At 43.2% G+C, this 24,842-nt stretch overlaps 2 protein-coding genes across 3 annotated transcripts in view; one reads left to right on the top strand and one right to left on the bottom strand.

Annotated features, from left to right (window-relative positions):
• Window positions 1–484: 484 nt before the first annotated feature.
• On the bottom strand, window positions 485–9,368 carry klhl38a (kelch-like family member 38a). The gene is made up of 4 exons (XM_080787836.1): window positions 9,229–9,368; window positions 5,719–7,063; window positions 4,679–4,784; window positions 485–4,565 (listed from the first exon to the last, which is right to left on the bottom strand). Exons 2-4 carry the CDS (start codon window positions 7,060–7,062, stop codon window positions 4,276–4,278), a joined length of 1,740 nt encoding a protein of 579 aa, XP_080643962.1. The 5' UTR covers window position 7,063; window positions 9,229–9,368; the 3' UTR covers window positions 485–4,275.
• Window positions 9,369–11,985: 2,617 nt separating this feature from the next.
• Window positions 11,986–24,842, top strand: part of fam91a1 (family with sequence similarity 91 member A1) — a 57,233-nt gene continuing 44,376 nt past the window's right edge. For both annotated transcript variants that reach the window (XM_080788178.1, XM_080788177.1), the window contains exons 1-4: window positions 11,986–12,275; window positions 12,865–12,949; window positions 17,830–17,981; window positions 20,945–21,002. In XM_080788178.1, the coding sequence (XP_080644304.1) occupies window positions 12,204–12,275; window positions 12,865–12,949; window positions 17,830–17,981; window positions 20,945–21,002 (367 nt within the window). In that variant the 5' untranslated portion in view covers window positions 11,986–12,203. The remainder of the gene's footprint in view (window positions 12,276–12,864; window positions 12,950–17,829; window positions 17,982–20,944; window positions 21,003–24,842) is intronic.

The raw sequence follows: 24,842 nt of genomic DNA, 5'->3' as shown, positions 1-24,842 counted from the left end.
ACCCCAGGTTCTAGAGTCTAGACCTTCAGTTCTAGGCTACACAGAAGGGGGGGACTTTTTTTATAGAGCGCCGAAGTCCTGACGTCACTCACTCATCCCCTCGATCCCCCTGGTTCACGGAAGTAATTTCTCTATGGAGAATAACATGGGGTCATCTTCATCTACTATAAGCATTGTGGTCCAAAAATAAACAAGCCATCTCTGTGTTATTGTCAGGGAGGTGTCTCTGTATCGTTTGCGACAGTCAGTCACTCATATATTTCTAGTGAAAGTCAGTTGATTCTTCATATCCATATGAGTGAAAGGCCCTGGATGACATGTTTATTTGTAACTCAGTTCTTATATGAGGCAATTTAAAATCCTCCTATGGGGATTACAATGCAAATAAAAAGTGCATGAACCCGTGGATTTGCGCCCTCTACCGATATTGACGTCAGACTTTTTTCCACACAACTCTAAGGTATAATATATTAATGACAGTTTAATGTTACCTTTAATGGTAATAAGCCCTCACAATAATACTGACATATCGACTGTCTTTGCAATGCATAGTAGCAGCAGTAGGTCTCTAGATAGTATTTGTATGGTAGGCCTACAATAATCATGTTAAATGCTTGCATGCATGATTAAATATGATTCAGTTAGAACTGATTACATTTTTATTTTTACATGACACTTGAACTGATTAATTCCAAACATTGTCAAATGACTCCACGGCACACCTGGACTGGCAGCTAGCGCTGAAAGGCTACCCCCCTCCTAGCCCTGGTCCATGCAGTGCTTACAGCGAGTCTCTCTCTCTGACTCGCTGTAAGCACTGGACCAGGGCTACCCCCTCTCCCTGCATGGGTTAGTAACAAGTACTGGAAATAGCTGACAAGGAAACGGAATTCATTGTAGGGCAGTGTCACGTCACGTGCCAGAAATGTCTGATCTACAAGCTCACAATGCCTCACAATGTGATACGTTGTGAGCTTGTGGTTCGGGCTATTTTCATAGTCCGACGCCGTTGTATGACGGGGTATAAATTAAGCAAGGGTGACCCTCACACACTGGTCTCTATGGTTACCTCACACGCAAACACACACCAGTAAACAGGCTGGATAGATATACACTTACATGAATTTAGCAGCAGGCCAATAAAAATGTTTTAATGGTGTGTTCTTGTCAAATTGCTGCACTGGCTAAATAAACAGAACATGAGAGCAGTGTTGAACATTTAGTAAATTACTTTTGGGCCTTAGGGGCCACACACATGCAAACACACATGCATGCGCGCGCACACACACACACACACACACACACACACCAGTGTAACCAGGCTAACAAGGAGGTATTTAAGTCAACGACAGCCTCAGTTTACTAATAGAGAGTGTGGTAAAATCCCCCCGCGGTCACTGCACTTGGCGCAGTTTCAAGGTTCCCCCTCTAATGGGCAGGGAGTGGTACATGAAAAGGGACAGCTGATCCCAGGTCTCTACCCCCCCTAGGGTCAGCTTCACCCCAGGGCTGCATACAAATAGGCCAGTGGCACTTTGGTGAGACTGAGCGTCGCATGGGGAATTCAGTAACTGAAGCTGCATCGTATGCAGGCCTCCCTGTGCTAAACACGTTTCATGGACAGAACGTGGGTTGTCCACATATGACTCGTTCCAGGCGCCCACATGTCCCTAGTGTCCAGTTGTCCAGGCGCCCACATGTCCCTAGTGTCCAGTTGTCCAGGTGCCCACATGTCCCTAGTGTCCAGTTGTCCAGGCACCCACATGCCCCTAGTGTCCAGTTGTCCACATGTCCCTAGTGTCCAGTTGTCCAGGCGCCCACATGCCCCTAGTGTCCAGTTGTCCACATGTCCCTAGTGTCCAGTTGTCCAGGCGCCCACATGCCCCTAGTGTCCAGTTGTCCAGGCGCCCACATGTCCCTAGTGTCCAGTTGTCCAGGCACCCACATGCCCCTAGTGTCCAGTTGTCCAGGCACCCACATGCCCCTAGTGCCCAGATGGTTTTGGTGCCATGGGTCCATTTCAAAAGCACATGAAGTGGATTCTGCCCATAGCCTTTTTTCCCCCCCACTCCTTAAGTAAAGCTGCAATTCATAACTTTTATGTCCTTCAGGCAGATGTAGTTGTCAACAAGTAGTCAGGCAGTACTACTTGACATTGCTATTGTCCCACCTGAGTGACACCAGGGTCTAAAATGTTTCAATGGAAGAGCCAGGAGCACCGGCTCCAACCATGCGCTGCATATGTGCTAAGTGATTTTGTATTGCTGTAACACACCCTGCCATACAGTTTCAATCCAACAGCAGGTTTTCCATGTGTGTGAAAATTTATATCAAATTTTATAAAATATACAAGTTACATAAATAAGTAATGAAAACCCAACATTTAGTATAGAGAAAATGTGCTTGGCGCTATGCAACAGAAACACCTACAGAACATTATGCATTACGTGATGGATTAGCAAATGCACAGTAAACTCTTAGTCTTTTGCATTCATTTCACTCTGAGTCTGAGAGTTACTAGTGGAGTAGACTCGATACCCAGGCTTTCATTTCGTCTACTAGTGGAGTTACTAGTGGATATATTAACTTAAGTGCAGCCTTCAGCATGTGAGAAACAACGCATTATATTTCCATTATGTCTGCAGTAACCACTATCCAACACCTATAAGACTCAGTTTAGGGACTTTATTTCGGATACTGAGGGCCTTGTTATGCATTTTGGAACGTGTCAGTCAGTACTTTCAATTGTTTTTGTGTTTTTCTCAGATGCTGGAGTCAACATAAAACACTGTGAAGTATAAGAACAACTGATTGACAAATCATGGACAGTAAAATATGAAAGCTGCAGAACTTGCTGACACTGCAGGTTTGTATTATTGCAAACAAGACGGCTATCTGGAGTCAGATACCTAGTAGGTGTCATAGTAGGTGTTTTTTGTTTTGTTTTGTTTTGCAAACAAAAAAGCACTCGTAGCGTGGACCTAGCTGTGCCAGGACCTAAAGCACTTCCCAAGTTGCTCGTGGTGGCACTAGACTAGAGGAAAGTTCAAGGAGGTCTTCGGAGCAACAATGTGCAACAAAGGGAGATACACTCATTTCATTTGACATTTTTAAGTTTAGCCAGATAGTGCTGATACTCTCACCAAAACTTTAATAAGACTGAGCACAGCAGATTCCAAGGGTATCCAGCCACCCCCTTTTCATATACGTGTTAAATCTTTATGTTTGAACTGATGATGGCACTAGAGTTAAGGTCATGGGGTAACCAAAATCTTTTTCTTATCTTCCTCTTGGGAACGTGATTGTACGCATCAAATGTCATAGCAATCCGGCCATGCTTTTCAAGATATCACCTGGTCACAGACCAAGATGAACAGAGCAGATAATCACCAATTCACCACACCCAAGGTAGAACTTGGCAAAATACATTTCTGTCTACTACACCATTTTGGACCAAACTGTAAACCTTACTTTAGTGTTCGGCAGCTGATGTTGTAAGTCAAACACCACAGAATCTAAAATGGAAAATGCAAACGTTGCATGCATGCAAAGCCATTAGTGGTGGTTAAAGCAACTCCCGAGTCATAAATCAAAGCATTTTTCTTAATAGTTTAAAAATATGCTGTGGTAGCTTTTCACCAGATTGTTTAATTTAAGCAAAATTAGTCTCTCCAACATTTCTGCAAATATAGTTTGCTTTACCAACCTCTTTGCTAGGTCTGGGCCTTTAGACTAGGCAGGAATGTAATCTCTCTTATGATTGATTTCAAGTGCCATGCAGCAGGCAACATTCCTGAAGATGACTACACAGCTACATTGCGACAAAAGTCAGAGCACAGTTAACTGCCCACAAACTTTCAATGTGTACTGTGTTCCGATTTGTATGAGGCAAATACCTTTTAAGAAATAAATTAACTGTTAGTGGCTATTAATAGTAAGCATAAAGAGACTGCAGACATCAGATTTTCCCTGTGTCTGAACAGCTGCTCGTGTGTACAGTAAAGTCTGCCTCTCATTACTTCAGGGATCCTCAGTTCAGCTTCCTCTCAAATGCCACAGTTATGACACCTGCTGCTTGCCAGCTGAGGTCTCTTTGATTTTGAATACCACAGATGCTACTCGGCCTAGCATAGCATACCGCTACATTGTGGGGTCTAGGCAGACCTAGATGGGTGTCCCATCCTTAGCCAGAGACAGGCCAATGATGTCTCGTGGCAAAGGTTATAGCGTGCAGCAAGGCCACTCAAAGTGGGTGGCCGGGCAGTGGTGGTGGGGTCAGGGTGGATTGGGCCTGTTGGAAACACAAACCAGCGGCAGGGAGCCGTGGTCAAATAGCTTGTAGGGCAGAGAGCCCTTGGAAGTCCATGTGTCTGTCTTGGGGTCGTAACACTCGAAGCAGTCCGAGTCCTCGATGACGTCCTGTCCGTTGAGGATGCGTCCTCCGGTCACGTAGAGCTTGTTGTTGATCACCGTGGCGCTGTGATGCATCCTGCGCTCTGTCAGGTTCTCACACTTCACAAACTTGTTGGCCTTGGTGTCGTAAGCAATCATTCGCCTTGTGTACCCTGGAGATAAACAAAGATATTTTAACAAACAAACATAATTGGCGAAAAAACTATAATGCATAATGACTTTTCATACATGAATGAGCAGACTGTACACAGGTGCCTGCACTCACCTCCCACAATGTAGATCTTGTCCTCGATGACAGCAGCTGGAGCACAGACATTCTTCACCGTCCGGGTCTCCAGTCTGGACCACAGGTTGCGAGAGATGTGATACACCTGGTTGCACAGCACACATTATTATGGTCATACTCCAGTGGCTCGCTAAAAAGTACAGCCAGACAGGTCCAACGGGTTGTCTGACAACGAGTACAATCGACAGCATAGCCGGGTAAGGCATGCATTCCCGACTTCACGAGTAGGCCTGTGCACACCGGTCTAGAAATACTGCTAATTTGTAACATAATGGTGTAATACAAGGTAACTAAGGTCATACATTATTTCAACATTGAGGTTCAACAACATAGAAACTTTGTACACAAAACTTTAGTTTGTGATGGATGAAATGACAAAATATATTTTTTTATATGCTACTAAAACCTAAAATAAAGGTATCAAAGCTGCACTTTAACCTTTCCTCTTCTACCACAGATTCGAACCGGCTTTCCTGCGCAAATGCTGAAATGTGCATTGACTAGCAGATGATGATCCTGTGTCTAGGTGAGAGAAGTGACGTTTGATACAATCTAAATGTCTCAATAGAAGAGCAGGGAGACTAAATAATGCAACCACCCTAATTATAGAATATTGTACAAATATTTCATGTTTGCTTTAAAAGAATATAAGGTATATTCAGGATTTGCACAAATGTTCACGATTAAAAAAAAATAGCACATCTACAAGCTTGTAGCACGTCACAAAGTGACACGCTATGGGCTTTATGTCTGCAAATTTTAGCGAAAGTATAAAAGAATGCGTTTGATCTCAATGACACGATTTTAATGGTAAGTGTCATGCTCAAGGAGGAGGCAATATTCCGATTGCCAGATGGCCACACTACACTACCTCCTAAGCCAGTGCCACTCCACTGCTATGATTGGTCTGTCTTGGACAAATGTGGTTAGTTCGGGGACTGCCCATAACTCCGACATCTGTGTGCTTGGGAAACCGAAAAAAGCTATAGTTCTAAATTCCATTATAATGTCTTCTCTACCTGAATCAGCCTCACAGGATTCTGCATGGCGTCCTCTCCACCAAAAACATAGATCCTCTGATCACTGGCTGCGACCGCCGGATGCAGCACTGGTGTGGGCAAGGGCGCCATGGCCTCCCATTGATTGAACATGCTGTTATACCTCTCCACCGAGCTGGAGATCTGCTTGTCCACTCCAATGCCTCCCAGGACAAAAATAAAATGCTGGTAGGACACACTCTGGTGGGCATACCGTGGATCCAACATCGGCTCGGCTGTTCGCCACTGGTTGGTCTTAAGGGAAAGTGTGTAAACTGTAGCGCTCACAGAGCTGTCGCCTGATACCATACAGAGACGCAGCCCACCCACCACATAGAGGATGCTATGAATGCACACATACGCAGCTTTGTAGAGGCGCAGTGGTAGCTTGGCCAACCACTCCCAGCGATGGGTCCTCTCGTCGTAGAGCAAGGCCTCCCTTGAAGTCTGCTCGTTGTTCTTGCGCCCTCCGACCACCACCAGTGTTTCTCTGCAGGTGTAGCGGCGCGGCGTGGTCCAAAGTGGCTTGAGCTCACGGCCGCATTTGGTGCTTACAGAGAGCATGAGGCGGCGCACCGACTCGATAATTTCGGTACAAAGAGTGGAAGACTGCACAAGCGGGTCGTTGGCAATGAATTGGAATAGGTACGTTGGGTGGATGTAACGAAGGCGGACTTTCTTGAAGAGGTCGTGTATTGCGCCGCGTCGCGAAAAGGGGTCGTGGTGGATCCACGCTAATAGGGTCTCAAACACCTGCTCTTCCTCAGCACAAAGTCGGTCATCCTCCAAGTAACACATGAGCTCAGGAAGGGACAGCTCGCAGAAGTCCTCTGTGGCGGCCACGTCAGAGAAACACCTCACTGCCATCTCTTTGGCCCTCTCCCTCAAACTCTCACAGTGGAGGATCTCCGAAAGTCTTATCATGCTAAGACAGTTATCTGGACTGAGCTGCTCCTGGAGAAATGCTGAGCACGCCTCAAAGAGACGCCCGTAGTGGAGCATGGACGCCGCCTGCATGAGTGGAAGCACAATGTCCATGGAGATGATGATGGCCCCGGTGTAGATGTAGTCCACGATGCCGCTGAGGACATCGGGCGCGATGCCCTTCAGGTCCACACGTGCCTGGCTGCTTTCCAGGAAGTTGCTACAGAACATGGCACGGAAGTAAGGGCTGCTGGACACCAGGACGTTTCGGTGGCAGGGTATCTCCCGGTGCTCGGTGCAGAGCAGCACGTCTGTCATGATGCCCTCCTGGCGGAGGATGTTGAGCTGGGCAAGCAGGTGGGAGGGAAGCTCCAGGTCTTTGAATGGAAACACTCCTACCATTCTGTAGGAGAGACAGAGAGACAGATTCACTAAGGAGGCCGCTTGGACGTGTGTGATGTGAGATGTGACTTACAGTATATGGCCGTAATGACAATGTTCACAATAATGTTATAATTATATATATTAATATAATATTAAGCCATCACATCTTTGAGAGGCTCCTGTAATACCATCCTACTATATTACATATACCACAGGCCACTGAAATGTATTTAATCCAAAATATTCCTTGGAAAGTATAACTGTTATAATATATGCTTTCAAAAATGGTCAACAGCAATGTTAAGTATGTATAAGTCATAGTCAATGGGCTACACATGCCAGACCACTATTATTAATGTCTAATAACCTCTGATGAACAAGGCCACCTAGGCCACTTAGCACCCTCTGGTGCATTGGCTGACAGCGTAACATACTGCACTTATTCATACACAGTCTCACTTTTACAATTGTTTTGTGTCACTTCATGGCTCTGTTATGACCTGGTCATCTCAGCTGGAAGAGCCATGATGTTCTGCGGAGGATGAGTCAGACTTTTCCCATTGCTTTAAGAATGCAGAACAGCTGGCAGATCCCACTGCCAGCTGTTCTATTTTTAACCCCTTTCGCTAAATTATCTCCATGCATCCACTTTTCCATCTGTCGCTTCCTCGGTTATATCACAAGACGTTTCTCAAGAATCAATCTGTATCTCTCCCCATCTCTTTCTAGCCCCCCCTCTCTTTTTTGTGACTCTCTCTTCCCTTCCCTTCCCACCCACGCTCTCTCATTATATTTTTCTTTCTCTTTCCCTCGTCTCATTTACTCTCTCCCTCTCTCCCCCAAAAGAAGGGTGTCCTGGTGTTTAGTACTGTAGAGGGGTCATTTCCAGGAGCTATTATCAACACTAAGTCTTCTAATCACCACTGAGACAGCTACTGATTTGCCCACTCCGCCTGGTATATATTTGGATGGATAATCATTTTGTGATGCCTTGATGGGTGTGAGTGAGTGACACCATACAGCTGACAGTATTCCCCCACACTGTTTAATAACTAGGGCTGAAATAGACCCTGGTATTATTGAGGGGCGCTAGCCCCTCCTATATACAGGTTAAATTCTTGTTTTTTCTTAGACAAACATTAAAAATGCTATTGACAATGGACAGAGTTTAATGTTTGTTTTGTCTGTGTTTGTTTCGTCCTCGATTTTGTAAGATGATAAGAGCGCCCCTCACTTCACACGGTTGTGATTTTATAGTTTGCAGGGGCCAAACACGGCCACTTCAGTTGCCAGGGAGAAGGCGGAACGTACTGTACCTGGCTGTGAGAATATTACAAGTGGGGCCCCGAATGATTGACAAAACACTATGAAGTCTATGATTTTAATAAAATATAACATTGATATAACAGTGCCTAATAATAGATCACTGGAGGACTCCGGTCAATTTAACTAGGGTGCTTAAGTGATTAATTAACATGACATCAAATATCACCAGTAGGACACAGGATAATACTTATGTTTTTTATTTTATTATTGTATTATTGTGTCTTAACCATATGAACCCTAGCATCCTTATTCTGGGGGCAAGATATCTGGTGTATGGTGGGGGAAAGGAGCCGACCTAGTATAGAGCCCTACGGCTAACTAAACTTTAAGCCTGCCTGTCACTGACCTGTGTTTAAATCAAGGCTCATATACACTGACATGTTTGATATCTAAGTGATGTCTCACCTGCAGAAGAACCACGCACCATTAGACATTGCTCATATTATCATTAGAATATTTGACATAGGCCTATCTAACTTGTTTTCGTTGTTTCTCTCATTCTCTATTCTTTTCTTCATCCCTTTCTTGAAACTGCAAATGTTGGGAGCTGTAGGCTACAAGCCACTCTTTTACACCTTTAAACCTGTGATGTGAATCTGAAGGCTTCCAACCTATAGCTCTAACATCGTGTGCTCCTAAGACTTAAGTAAGCCTATAGCTGACCCTGACTGTGACAAACCGTATTGTTGTTGTAGGGTTATAGCACTCTCTGGGTTATGAGTTGTAGCCTAACCTACATTTGTGTTTTAAGGAGTATTCTGCACCTCAATAAATCAAAAGAACAATTCTGACACACCATCTACATTACAAACATCTGGTAGTGTAGTTCATTCACCAAAGTATTTTTAAAATCCTTACCTCCTGTACTATGTCAATCAATACATGCGTGATACGTCTTGAGTCTGGGCAGGAAAAGTCAGCCACAATAGAGAAAAGAACCCCCCAAAAATGTTCCAGAGTAAATATGATGTGGTAAAGTAGGCTAGCAGTGTGTGGGTCACACAGTGAGAAACAGAGGAGGACTCTCCTGCTAGGAGCTGTGGGAGTTTGCCATGAGGGCCACTGTGTACATTCCTTCCGCTAATAGTAGCCTATCGCAGGCCTCCTTGTCTCCGACCAGGCACTCTCATGTGACAGAGCAGGGCCGCTTGGTACCATGCCACCGGCTTTAGTGGCTCATCAGCCCCGGTTTACTGGAGACTGTACAGTACATGTTTACAATAGCCTGGGGCAGGGCAGAGTCATCATGGGGGTCCCACTCCCGCCCCAGCACTGCTGGTGCGCCCCACACGGAGAACAGTGTTTAATGAAAAGTACCCCCTTCCTTATCCCTCCATGCAAATACCCGGCCCCTACCATTGCTTCCATCATTATCCTTCTCCTCTCTCTTCGTCTGTGTCTGCGCTCTTAAAATAGCCGATCCACAAGTTCACAGCGCATCACTTTGTGACATGCAGTGAGCTTGTTATAGATTAGATTATGAATTGAATACCAATGGATACCAATACCAATACTGAATGGAAACAAGACCGCAAGGACTTTTTTCGGTGATCCCATTGGACGTGTGTTTGACTGCACCCTGTACTGATTACATTTCTGACTGACAATAAAGTATTCAATCAATCAATTGTAGATCGGCTATTTCTGGTGCGCGACAACGTATAAATCAGGTGTAAGCAAGGAAGCAGGTAAATATAGTGCGGTGCTGATGGGTGAACCTGAGCAAGTGCAACAGCTGTGGACACGGACGGTTTGTCTCGAGGTGGTGTGTGTGTGTGTGTGTGTGTGTGTGTGTGTGTGTGTGCGCACTGTGAGGTGTCATTTGTCCATGCCAAGGTGCATGGCTTTGTTGTTGTTGTTTGACTTGTCTGACCTCTGCCATGTTTAACCACTTTCAACCATGGTGTCCCTATTTTTGGCATGTCATTGTAGGACGGTGAAGAAAAATGTAATCTGAATTCCAAAAACAAATTTTAAATGTATAAAAATGTCTCACGCCACCACGGCACATTGTGTTTGGGAACCAAAGATGATAGATCTGTATCTTTATTGAAAGATATCAATTAGTTAGGACAGGAGCTGTACCATGATCTGAAGTTGGGGAAGGCAACAATATGAATGAAATGACTTAGTCGACTCGTACAACAGAGAATAGCTGAACTACAAAAGGCACGATGATGTCTTTATCTTCTGACTGTAAAAGGGCCTTATCTCCACGCAGCAAGCCTCTGTGAAGCTCCAGGCGCAATGAGATGAGTTATTGTCATGTTTGTTTAGGGGTGTATGGCGAGGAATCTGAGACACAGAATCTGTCGTGGACAGATTGAATAACACACAGCTACATGGGAGTGAGCTGTCTGTCACTAAGCGTTGGTGGTGTGCACTCTGACACACTGAAATCCTACCCTTTTTTTTACCGGTTACCAAGTGACAGCTAAATGCATGTTGTTGTTGCTGGTGTGTGTACTAACTGGGCGTGAGGAGGGACGTCACCGCAGAGGAGGGTGAATATTTTCGAGGTCCCTAATTCCAGCTCAAAGGTCGTCTAACCATTTACCACACACACACACACACACACACACACACACACACATTGATTTCATATATATATCGTTATTTTGATTAATTTTATCTATATAATTATTTTTAAACAAAATGATAGCCTATAGCCCACAGAAAATGGCAGCATCCGACATGCACTGACTAGACAGACTATACAGCAACACACAACAAAATATCATTAAAGCCTGATTTATCCCTCTGTTTTTTGTGACAATCAAACAATAAAATACCTGAACAAACCTCAGCCTTGAAGGGGCCTCTTATAGACACCCTGCTGAGTGCATCGATACCTCGGACAAGAGAGATTTATTATTATTCATAATGTTCACATAATAAGTAGCCTACAGTAATCTAGTCATCAAAACAAATATAGCCTACGAAGAGCAACTTAACACGTTTGTAGGCTCTTAAAAGGCAAAGTTAATGTTTATGAGCAGCAGGTCTGATAAATAATTTATGTTTCTTGATATATAATTTAACTTTTAATCTTCCCTCATGAAAAAAAAAATGATTCATGGTAATTGATAATTTAATCCGTTCTCACAGCCATTAATAAAATAACAATACATAAATAAAAATTAAACCTGCTAAAATAATAGTGTACCGTAATAGTGGCTGTGGTTCTCAAAGTGGGGTCTTTGAGAGGGGGTTCCAGGCGGTCCACAGCTAAATTAGTTGTAGTGAAATCAACCACTTAAGTCCTATATACCGAATCTCAAAAATAGTTAAAATAGCCGATACGAGCCCTCAATGTGTCTTGTAGATCTGCTAATTTCATTTACCCCCCCCCCCCCCCCCCACCAATAATATCATAGATTTATTTTCAATACAAATACAGCAATGCATTGATAAAGAGCAGATTGCTGTGTCTGAGTACTTACATGACTATACTGCGTCCACCACTGTCTGCAGTAATAAGCAAGTAATAGAAAGATGAATACAGTAAACACTCGATCCATTCATTCATATCCATCCATAGTGTCACGCCTGGCCCGGACGTGACGTCAGCGGCCAAAAGCGTGACGAACGGCTCGCTCGAAAATACAACAAGGAAGTGGTAACGTTTTTTTTGTATTGGAAAGCAGAATAACCTTTAGCGGCACATATCCGATCATTCGATCATTGATCGGTGTGTGTGTGCGCGCGCGAGTGTGTGTGTGTGTGTGTGCGTGTGTGTGTGTGTATGTGTGTGTGCGCGCGCGTGGTCGGGGCTGGGGGGTGCAGACATAATAGTGTTTAAGGCTTAAGCCGTCGTGTATCTGCACTGCAATATGAACACGGACGTAGAATTTCACATCAGACAGAATTATCCGTGGAACAAACTACCAGCTAATGTCAAACAGGTAATGTGTCATTGATGTCATTATTATATTATGATGCATACTGTAAATGTATCGATCTGTCCCCCGAGGGGGGGTGCGTGCATGTGTCATTGACACTAATCGGTCGGTCACACACATGATCTGTAACGGAGCCATGATAACCATCATCTCTGTATATTATCGTCACAGAATTACATGTCAATCAGGTGACTGATCGATTTGACGGGTGATGTCATCATGCCAGGAGAGGACAGACACAAGTTATGATTCATAATATTTATGACAGTACGGCGACAAATGTGATGCCCCCTCCATGATGACGCTTTGATTATGGCTCCATAAATCCCACCTACCAGTACTAGTAGCAAACCACTGAGCTGTTATGTCATGATTCTCATGAATGACCTCTCTCTCTCTCTCTCTCTCTCTCTCTCTCAAGTGTCAAGTAAAAACAATTAAAAAAACCAAGAAATTATACAGTACACAAATTAAAGGGACTCATAAATGTATAAACAGAGCTAATATGTCTCAGAGAGGTTTCTCTCTGTCTCTCTTTCAGCTTAGAATGTGTTCACGTTTAAATAATAAATAAATATTTTCTTTTTTTCAGGGCCTGGGAAACTCTCAGAGGGAGTATGAGAAACATGTGCTGCTCTACAGTATCCGCAACCAGCTGCGATTCCGCAATAACTTAGGTGAGCAGTGAGCATGAAACAATAATACACCATTGAAGGTCAACAATTACCCCCTCGGGCCAGAATAGAGAAAAATGCCAAATTTGCCAAAGGGGCAAGTTGGGCAACACATTCTGGTGGTATTGCTGTAGTTTGTACTGTAAACCAAGGGTTTCTAAACTTTTCAGGCCGCGACCCCCCAAAATAATGATATAATGACCCCCGACCTTGACAAGCAATTTGAATGATAGGCATTATACATATACCGGTACTCGGTTTCACAGATAAATATAGTGAAAATGGCCAAAATACAAGCTCAGAACGCCTCGCTGTGCGAGACTTAACTGAGTCTTAAAATTCATGAAATTGTAACTTTTGTAATGTGCAGATACCCTGTATGCACTTATACTGTAAGTTGGTTTGTTTACTGTTGAGTGAGAAATCAATGTTGGACATTAAGCTAAAGCGGTACCGTCCTAAAGTCCACTCTTCGGTGCTACTGAACATTTCTGCCGTAGTAGTGCCACTACAGCGCCGAAACAGAGGTAAAATAGGAGTATGAATCGGCCCTTAGACCCTGGTGTCAGGTGAGATTTAAGTAGTACTATCTGAATCTCCTAAGCCCATATCTCCCCTGGCCAACGGGCGAATCCCTCTTAGAAGAATGGTAGAACCATGGTCTCCCAGGGGTGCAGGTGTTTATCCGACATACCAAAAGTCCCTCATGCGCAAATCACCCGTTGCTCCCGACATGCTTTGCGTTGGCATGTGGTTAGGGTTAGGTCAGTGTCTGGGTAGGGTGTCGGACTAATGACTGTCGGACGCTTGGTATGTCGGAACACATGCCTGCACCCGTCGCCCACGCGAGGGGGTGTCAGTGGCACAGAAGGTTTCCAGGTTCAATCTCTGGCACCTTCCTGTTTCATTTCGAATTGCCCTGACTGCTCCCACTGAGCAGGTATAGGTGCCCTGCATGGTTGACTCTGCCATTGGTGGGCGGATATGTACATTGTAAAGCACTTTGCGGTCTATAGTTGAGTAGAAAGGTGCTAGGCTGGCCAGTTACCATTTATACAATGAAATGGTATAAATTGTATTGTACACATACTTCTTGACTTTAGACAGATGACAAATTCAGGTAATCATCTATGCTGTATTTGAGCAGTGGGAGATTCAGAAAGAGTCCTTTGCACTTTATGATAAAGAATAAGCTGTATTGATTTCAGTGTTACACTTGTTCTGGACAGACTGCCAGAATAGTGTGTGCAGAACACCTGTCAGGTGAAAAGAAGCAGCTTGGACTCCTCATGCATAGAAGGAGGCATGAGGTCAGTCCGCTGCCCCCCCAGGTTGGCAGAGGAAGTGTAGCGCCCAGGATTACTTAGATAATTGGCACTGGGTGAAAAGAAAAACTGGGTTACAAAATCGTGGGATAAAAAAAAAAAGAAACAAAACCCAGTATTATATTTTTGAATAAAATGTTATTATAATATAACTACAACATCTGTATGGTAGAGCAGGGGCGGACAACTTTGACGATGGAGAGGGCAGGCCACTATATTTCCACACTCACTCCAGAGGGTCACATTGCTGATCTACAAGTTCAAAACAGAGCGACACGCTTTGAGCTTGTAGATCAGCTATTTTTTTTTATATTTGAATTGAAATCCAGAATAACTTTTTGCTATACCCCAAAATTAATCTCAAAATGAACCGGGAGCAAAATCGCCTAAAGCTACTGGTGATCAAGTGTTAATATTGTAACTGCAAGGTAGTGACAATTTAGTAATGAGCACCGAACATCCACGTTCTGTTCAAAGTAAACATGGAGGCTATCGCGCCGGTTCAGTCTCTATCCTTCTTTATACTCTATGTGCTACACGGTTGATATCAGCGAGACCATTCTGAATCAATATATAAAGAAACACCAAAAGACTATCTATCTATCTATTGACACGTGAGCTTGTAGATCTGCTATTTCCACAAATTCTCTAACATTTTCATGTCAAACTCTAGAAACACCCCTAAATTTATATGTATTTGCCCATGGACCCCAATCTGAAAAGATTTTCATAAGAGAATATTTGCAGCAGAAAATGGAATAAAATGTTCTCTGTACCCCACTTTGAGAGCCACTGACATACATAACCTTACAAGTTTGGATGAAGTCATTATAAGGAGTGCATGGCCAATCAATCAGTGATTGAAGATAGCTTTCCATTGCCATGGTTACTGTACGCATTAGCTTCTTGGCTGGCATGAGCCTCTTGGCATTGTATTGAACCATTATATCAATAAATCTGGTCTCTACCGGATTACAGTGATGCAAAATGGCATGTAATTAATGAAAACTACTTACAGTTGTTTAGTATAATTATGTGACTGTGACTTATACCCTCAGGCATGTATAACTAGGCTAGTTCTTGCTTAGAATTACATTGTAAACTACTGTAGAAGAAGTGCCCCTCAGGGCACAGGTCTCCACCAGGATTGATATTTGGATAAAAGGACTAATATAGTGTGTTGCACATAAATAGGCCGACTGCTGGCGTTCGAAAAGGCAGAATTGAAAAATGCAGGCCAGATGTTTTTCCTTGGGCTGTAGGGAGTGTGCACACACTGTTTTGTGCATACAAAGTTTTAAGTAGATGTGGTGACTTTGCCTGTTATAGCGCCACCATGAGGCTGATTTGAAAAGTGGCATTGCTTCCTCAGCCTAGTGTAGTGGGAATATGCATGCACAGTTGCACTGCACTTGGGCCCTGCGTTCATGATTTGCAGCATTTTGTCTTGATCACATGACTAATGAGATCATGTGTACCGATTTGTGTGAGATTTGGATGAAATCTGTGCGACTAATATAAACAAATATGTTTTGCAGAAATTGGCCTCATGCTGGCGCATATAACATGTAACATGCATGCTGGCCTATAACTGGGAGATGTTGGCCATGGCAATGTTTTGCCATGGCCTCTAGGGAGTGCGCATACAAAGTTGTACACAGATCGATGCAGTTATAACAGGAATTGGCCTGTTATTGCGCCACCATGAGGCTGATTTGGAAAGAATTAAGTGGCATGTAGTCCTCGGCCTAGTGGAAATGTGCGTGTATAATTTCACAGAAATTGCACACTGTGTTTGTGATTTGTGGCATTTTGTTGGAAACGGACCAGTCATGCGAGCTTTGGAAGCCAATCTTAGCCAATCAGGATGGAATATGGGAAATGGTGCAGATCCCTGTTGATCACATGACTATGGATATAGTGTATACGGAATGATTTGCGTGATGTATGGATAAAATGTGTACGAGCAATGTTGTGTATAGAAATGTGTTTTGCCAAATTTGGCCTCATAGTGACGCCATAACAGGCCGTTGTGGAATATTTGGGGCAGAGGTTCGTCGTTGGCATCCAGGGAGTGTGTGTGCACAGTTTGGCATGGATGGGGCCAACGGTGCTGGAGATTAGCTGGTCACACACACACACACACACACGCACACACACACACACACACACACACACACACACACACACACACACACACACACACACACACACACACACACACACACACACACAACGGACGGACGGACTCTCTTCCCATGCTTTCGGCCTGGTGGAGACAATAACAACTGCTGTTATTTTATTCATGCGTAATGCGTAAATCACATCTTAGTAGTAAGAATTGAAATCGATTAGTTCTAACTAGGGATGTAATCTGAAGACTCACCTCTTCAGACTCAGGCTAAAATGTAATTTAGATGGCATGTTTTGTGGACAGATGGCAGGTAATTTGTAGACATGTAGACCTGGCATTCTGTATAGTCTACTCTATACTCTATCGTGCATAGTTTCAATGTACAGATTCGTTTTTTTTTGGGGCTTTTTATGCCTTTATTTAGGGAACAGTAGTCAGACAGGAAAGGGGGAGAGAGAGGGGTACAGGCTTTAGTTCTGACATACTATTGATCCGAAACCTCAATCCTTAACCTAACCATAACCGCAAGCACGGGAACAGCGCATGTCGGACCATCGCTTTTTCGCATTGCATCGCATGTCCCCGCGCTTCGAACCTTTGGTGTGTCGGAAAAGCGTGCACACCCCCAGAGAGAGGCCTGGGCCATGGCTCAATGGTCCAGGCACCTTGGCCGGCTAATCCAGTCTGGCAGTGTGCCGCGGGTTCGACTCCCGATCCCGACGGCCTTTACTGCATGTCTTCCCCCCATCTCTCTCCCCATTTCCTGTCTGTCCCTCCATAAAGAAAAATAAAGGCGAAAGTGACAAAAAAACATAAAAAAAAAGGAAAGGGGGAGAGAGATGGGCAGTGACACGCGGTAATAGCCGTCGAGCTCGGGAGTCGAACCCGCGGCACGCCGTCTGGCTGGCTTGGCAGCCTATGTGATCAGACGGTTGAGTTAAGCGTCCGGGCCAATTTTGACACGTTTTTGACATTTTCTGGGTACAGACGACCTTTCTTAAATGGTAACCCGTTAATTAGCCGTTAAGAATAAAATATACTTGTTTGCATGGACGAATGTCTGTGAATCACTCACCCGCCAGGACATCATTTGCGGTTGTGAAACTGTTGAAGTATGGGCTCCGAGCTGTACAGTATATCCAAATGTGGGTAAACATGCTGAAGACTATTCACCACTATTAACGGTTAGGTTACCGGTTAACCATGAACACCCCTTCTTTGGTTTTACCTGCAGAAAAGGTGTTTGTGTGTGTGTGCGCGCGACTGCGAGCTTGTGTGCTTTACTTTTACATGAGTGTAAACTAGTATATGGTGGTGTGCATGAGTGCACGGCACTAAGCTGGCCCACATTCTAATAAATCTGTGTGTGTGTGTGTGTGTGTGTGTGTGTGTGTGTGTGTGTGTGTGTGTCCGTGTGTCCACAGTGCGCCACGTGAGGAAGGACGAGCGCAAGTACTACGAGGAGCTGCTGAAGTACAGCCGGGATCATCTGATGCTGTACCCGTACCACCTGTCTGACATCATGGTCAAGGGACTGCGCATCACGCCCTTCTCCTATTACATAGGAATCATGGAGGTAAGCACTCAGCAATGTCATTCGTGTTCGTTTAACTCTGAGAGTGTACAATTGCACTGGACCCTTACAGAAGTTACAGGTCCATTTGGTTCCTATAACTATCGTAGTAGTCGTGGGGGTAAGCAGGGTACTCCTCCTGCATAGGGGATTTTGTCACAACCAAGACTAAATAAATATGTGCTGTAGTTGTGTTTTCCATCATGTATGACATCAACGAACCCCTCGCATGCCCTATGCTTTCAAAGGAAAGTGTGCACTAGCTTTTAACGATCATTATCATATTGTTTTCTAGATATGAACATGCAAGATATTAACATTTCAAAAGGGAATGCTGTATATACAGCATTCATATCATTGCCATGCCCTGTATACATTGCCATGCTCTGTATGCATTGTCATGCCCTGTATATAACAAATAGCCCTTCACACTGGTTTTATAGCTTATTTCAATAAATGAAAACAAATCGAAGAAAATCAATGAAAAAAGCAATAAAAAAAAACATTTTATGAAAACATTTTATGAAAGAAATCAATGAAAACATTTTATGAAAGAAAATCAATGGAAACAATCGAAAAAATCAATGAAAAAAATCAATCGGTTGGTCGTGGCAACACAGAAATATGTAAGGAGGATCAATTCTCAAAAACGACAAAAAAATGTCTTAACTATAATTGTTTAGATATCGATGCTGCATACCGGTATGGGAAATGCCTCCGATACTGCTTAAAATGGATTGGATCTGATTATCAGGTGAATACGAGTTTAAATCAAACTACAAATTATTTGACCAGGGGTCCCCCCGTGAACCACCTCACTACAGAGCTTCATATTTTGTTTTTCAAATACAGGATCACTGTTGGATGAAATTGGAACCATGACCTCTGTTTTGGCATCAGACCATTATTAGAGTGATGGCAGTTCGAGGCTGAAAGAGGGAGATGAATGCTAATTTGTGTAGTTTCAGTTTCAGGCCAAAACTAAAGGCCATCCCATAATATATGCAGTAGTATGTAGATGCACATTATCTGTCCTATGCCAGTTCAGCCTAAAGGTGTCTCTGCAAAGGTTATATTAGGCAGATGGGTTAATTGTTTACCTGGTATCCTATGGTTTCAATGTATGACGTACGTACATGTGATCCTGTTCATGTTCGCTGAAGCACTACACTATCGCTGCATTTGATGTATGCATTTACAGTACCTTGCTTATTGTAAGTCGCTCTGGATGAGAGCGTCTGCTAAATGCCTACATTTTAATTGCCTCTCTCGGCTTAGTGAAATTAATTCAGAATATTGAATTTTGTAACATTGTATTATGATGGAAAGGCAATTATGTAGAGAGACCTGCATATTATTCAGAATTATTTATTGTTTTACTATATGCTGCTGGGTAGCTTAAAGCGACACTATGCACCTTTTGTTTTTATGGAAAATTGAAATGTTTGACATTTAGTTTTAGATTAGTTCAAGATTCAATGTCCTGAGCAAACGGGCATTAGCTCAGTTAGCTCAAATTCAGAACTTTCTCAAATCTGGAGTAGAACAGGAAAGTTAAATAGTGCAGCTTTAACTTATAAATGTCAGTTTATGTTTTGTATTGGTAATTTAAATCAACAAAGTAACTAAAGCTTTCGAATAGTAGTTGTGGAGTTAAAAGTTTGAGTAAATAAATGTACATAGTTACTTTCCACCACTGCATTTGGGCAAAATGTAATCTGTAAAGTCTGAAAAACAAAATACAACCAAATACACTGTCAAGTATGAAAAACAAACGCATGCCACTGTGTTGTGGCTGTATTGTCCCTCCAGGGCGTTCCTCCATTCTTCTTAGCACAGAACCTCACTCTACCGGCATGTCTCAGGACATGGTGACCAGTCTGGTTTCGTTTGGCCACTAGGTGTCACCGAATGCTCACTGAACCCTCATCATTTTGGGGCTGTGGCTCAGGAGGTAGAGCAGGTCGTCCAATGAACCGTGGGTCAGCAGGTGTCCTTGGGCAAGACACTGAACCCTACATTGCCTCCAATGAGTTGGTCGGTGTGAGCTTGCCACCATTGGTTGGTGAATGTGGCAAGTGAGGACGCTGGCGTTCACTGTTAACCGCTTCACCTCCTAATGTATGAATGAATGAACCATTGTAAAGCGCTTTAAGAAAGCGCTATAAGAATGCCATTGCCATGGCATTCATTCATTATAATGTGTTGACTCAGGCTGGAGTCTGTGGGTCAGGACAGGACCCACAGACGGGTTGGTTGAATTAGGATTTGACTGTAAAATGTAAACGGGTTTGATGGTACCATTTTTCATAGAGTAGCCACATTTGAATTAATTGCATTGCTTGCGTGCGTGCGTGCCCAAATTGGTATTGAATGTCGAGGGGTCTCAATAGAGCACACCTCCAAAAGCACCTTCTTCTGTCCATAGGATGTGCCACAAAAATGCAAAGATTTGAAACATACATTGTAGAAACAATATTTCCCCCTACAGCTTCCTGTCCTGCAATTTTGTTTTGACCTTTGACCCTATACTTTCAAAATGTGAAAATAGCTAATCTACAAGCTCACAACATACTGCGACCATTGTGAGCTTGGAGATAAGCTATTTTCACTTTTTTATTTTGAAAGTATACAATTATTAAATTATAACATTTTTACTCCAATGTTCAATGTCAAAACAAAAATATTATCATGAATCGCAATTCATTGTATGACAATTTATCATCAAGTGAAATTTCCTGATTGTGATAGCCCTACTGGTTACGCCACCCAGCCTGGCGAAGACCTGTGCACCTTTCTGGTTAATTTATAGTTCTCATTCTTGGCCCTTTGAATGTGGTTATTCAAAGGCAGGGGAATGTACCGTAGCACCGCCAGCACTCCGGAGAAGAAATTGTTTTCATTCTCTCTCTCTCTCTCTCTCTCTCTCTCTCTCTCTCTCTCTCTCTCTCTCTCTCCTCCTGCAGGACATTATGAACAGTGAGAAGAGTTATGACTCCCTGCCCAACTTCACCGCTGCTGATTGTGAGTTCCCTCGCAGTTCCCTGCCTTTTCCACAGTCATTATTTTGTAAAGGCCTGTCAGAATGCAAATACGAGGAGCAATCACTGTGAAGTGCTGCAGAGCTGTAACTCCCCCCGCAGGACGCTTTGACCTTAGCACACTTTCATCTACAAGCTTAAAGCAATCTTTGGCTTTTTGCAGAACCTTTGCAAAGTCTGGCATGCATTTATCCCTGTATGCATTCCGAACACGCACCATGGCCCAGCATTGGCCTTCCAATAATGTAATGACTGATTTAGCAGTTATTTAGCGGTTGCTAGTTTGTGATTGGCCTACCCCCCACATAGGTGGACCAATCACAGCTCATGATCCTAGGTGCATGACAGAAACCTTTTCAATAGTGTCCCCCCGCCTGGTATATCTCACTGCGGCAGAGAACAGACATTCCACGAAACCGCACAGAATCTAAAGACTTGTTCGTGAAGTGTTCACCTAGCAACGTGCTATTGATAGCTAGAGGTTGGACAGGGTAGCCAAGCCTTTAGAAGACTCTTTGTCTTATTTAAACAGGGTGTATACTGTAGTGTACTGTAAGTGATATGTTTTGGTAAAAATATATATCAATAGGGTTAAAGCTCTATATTGCGATAATTTCTATGGAATGTTTGTTCACTTACAGTGAAGTCTGGTCTCCCCATCTGTCAGGTTGGGATACCAATTTTATCGAATCAGGCTAGAGAGCCCCACAAAGATCATTTACCATGAACTTTGTAGTGTTCCAGACCCAATATTCCAATTCACTTGTTTATCCTGTACCCTGGATGAACTATCTCTCCTGATTAGATACTGTACCCTGGATGAACTATCTCTCCTGATTAGATACTGTACCCTGGATGAACTATCTCTCCTGATTAGATACAACTGGGATTCCGACCCGAAAACGTGTTTTCTCATTGTTTTCTAACATGCTGGAGAGATGGGGGGAATTACTGAACGAACTGGGTATTTGCGAATGCAGTGAGCACTTACTATGAGACCTAGCAGATCATGTCTGTCTGTCTGTGTGTCTGTCTGTCTGTCTGTCTGTCTGTCTGTCTGTCTGTCTGTCTGTCTGTCTGTCTGTCTGTCTGTCTGTCTGTCTGTCTGTCTGTCTGTCTGTCTGTCTGTCTGTCTGTCCCGCTTTTGTGCCCATATATGGAGCTGAGTGATTTGTGTCACCATGACTCAGCCATAACCATATAAGGAGTCCCCAAAGCAGCTATACGTCCAAAACCCAAATATGTACGAGCTGCGTTCGCTTCCCACGTTTGCGCGTCTTACTGGTACTGAACGAACACCATAGCATTGATCAGAGTTATAGCAATGATTGCTATTAGAGATAGAGATATCTAACAATTATTGTGAACGCAATGAGCACTTACTATGAGACCTAGCAGATCATGTCTGTGTGTCTGTCTGTGTGTGTGTCTGTCTGTCTGTCTGTCTGTCCCGCTATACGTCCAAATATGGAGTGTGTTGCATCAACACAATCACTCAGCTCCATATATGGGCACAAAAGTGTTGCATCAACAAACGAATCACTCAGCTCCATATATGGGCACAAAAGGGGCCAGGTCCACATATACAGTAACAGCGTGACAGACACACAGACAGACAGACAGACAGACAGACAGACATCGATCTGCAGGGTCTCAGCTGCGTTCGCTTCCCGCGTTTGCGCGTCTTACTGGTTTATTAACAAAAACAACAACAACAAAATATGACTTCGCACCTCTTTAATGACCCTTTCACTATCTTGAAAACTGTATTTTAAACGTGTAGCTTCTGCAAGCCAAGTTCTGTGATTATATAATAATATATGTGTCCTTTGTCACTTTTGTTCAGGATACTTCATTGCCAGTTGGTACAATAGTTTTAGATAAAAAGCCAGAATTTTACCGTTGAAGACTCATCCCAGAGTCAGCTCATGTCAAAGTGAGCGTGCTGCAAATATAAAATGTCTGGTATAATGTCTAGCATATGGCTTTGTGATTTAATAGTCTTTGTACTTCAGCCAAAATGCCCCAGCACATTGGATTTAGAGATATTGCATACAGAAATCTTCTAGTGTTTATTGGCAATATTGGCGCAAGGCACTGAGCCTAAAAACATTTCCCTTGCAAATTAAAAACAGCATCCCCAAAACAATTTCCCAAGATGTTTTTACCACATAGGAGGACAGTAATCTGTCACCAAAATGGTTTTCAGCCCCAGTGGCTTACGCTAGCAGTGCTAATATTTCCTACTTATCTCACTAACCAAAACGGTTGCCAGCAGTGCTCCAACTATCAATGCGGCGTAAAATAAATAAAATAAAGGTTAGGCTACTTCTTTAAGGTAAGTAGCTGGTGTGCTCACATAAACCTGAATCAGGGCCCACTTGGAAATCTTAATGTTTAGTGGTGAAATGGGTGAGCTGTTTGCATTTTCAGATAATGTTAATTTGAATCGATTGTGTTCCGACTTGGATCAATGACACCAAAAGAGTATACTTATTTTTCCTCTGGCGCCTGAATTTCCCTCATGGGTCAATTTAGGTATCTATCTATCTATCTATCTATCTATCTATCTATCTATCTATCTATCTATCTATCTATCTATCTATCTATCTATCTATCTATCTATCTATCTATCTATATCACAATGAAAACAAGAATTTTATAGGTTTTAAAGAAAATAATAATACCTAAATATTTCTTTTACATAGTCCAATTTTCTATATTCTGTTGATATAGTCCAAATTCCAAAGCGTCCAGTTGCAGCCATTTTTTAAGCTGACGGGCCACCTTGGAAATATTGGAGTTGTCCGTGGCCCGAGGGGGGTGCGCATGCTTTTCCAACACACGAAGATCCGAAGCGGGGGGACATGCGATGCGATGCGAAAAAGCGATGGTCCGACATGCGCTGCTCCCTAGGGTTAGGTTAGGATTGAGGTTTCGGATCAATAGTATGTCGGAACTAAAGCCTGCACCCGGCCCGAGGTTGGTTGTGGATTGGGGCCATGTGAAGTTCATCTGTGCCGAGTTTCATGCTTTTGTCTCCAACTGAACTATCATGTATTGAAAACGGCAATTTCCCGCTTAGCTATACAGTAGCTTCTTACTATTGTCTACCTAATTGTTTGTTTGCTTGTATTTTAATTCTTATTTTGTGTGACGTTTCACTATTATTGTTTCTTTTGTAAAAAACTTTGTAACGCTGTTTTGAAAGGTGCTATATAAATAAAGCTTTATTATTACTTGTGCAAGCAGAGCACGCAAGTAATATCACCCGGTCCGTATGCACCGTCCCAGCCAACCCGCCACTTTTGATGCGTATGCAAATAAAACAGCAAATTTGTGCCTGATTTGCTGTGACCAGATTACATAAATGACCATATGTCTTACGTCATCATTGAGAGCTAGTCATACATATACATATATATAATCTATAAAATAAAATAGCAAATTGTGCCTGATTTGCTGGGACCAGAGTACATGGTGTGTATATGTATGACTAGCTCTCAATGATAAAATCTGGTCCCAGCAAATCAGGCACAAATTTTCTGTTTTATTTGCATACGCATCAAAAGTGGCGGGTTGGCTGGGACGGTTTTTGGCGCAAAGTAACCACAGTATACCGCTAATCAACTTACAAATTATATATATAGTATATGTATGAATAGCTCTCAATGATGACGTAAGAAATATGGTAATGTATGTAATCTGGTCCCAGCAAATCAGGCACAATTTGCTGTTTTATTTGCATACGCATCAAAAGTGGCGGGTTGGCTGGGACGGTTTTTGGCGCAAAGTAACCACAGTATACCGCTATTCAACTTAC

The sequence above is a fragment of the Protomyctophum bolini genome (genome assembly GCF_963924005.1).
Source record: "Protomyctophum bolini genome assembly, chromosome: 17".
In the NCBI taxonomy this organism is placed as follows: domain Eukaryota; kingdom Metazoa; phylum Chordata; class Actinopteri; order Myctophiformes; family Myctophidae; genus Protomyctophum; species Protomyctophum bolini.
Note: the sequence above shows the minus strand (reverse complement) of the source record. Positions and strands in the feature narration are given on the sequence as shown.

Coding starts and splice junctions, on each gene's coding strand:
- klhl38a (XM_080787836.1), bottom strand. CDS start 7,062: ATGGTAGGAGTGTTTCCATTCAAAGACCTGGAGCTTCCCTCCCACCTG. Junction 4,785..5,718: donor ATCCTGTGAGGCTGATTCAG/GTAGAGAAGACA, acceptor CTGTGCAACCAG/GTGTATCACATCTCTCGCAA. Junction 4,566..4,678: donor CAAGATCTACATTGTGGGAG/GTGAGTGCAGGC, acceptor GTTTATCTCCAG/GGTACACAAGGCGAATGATT.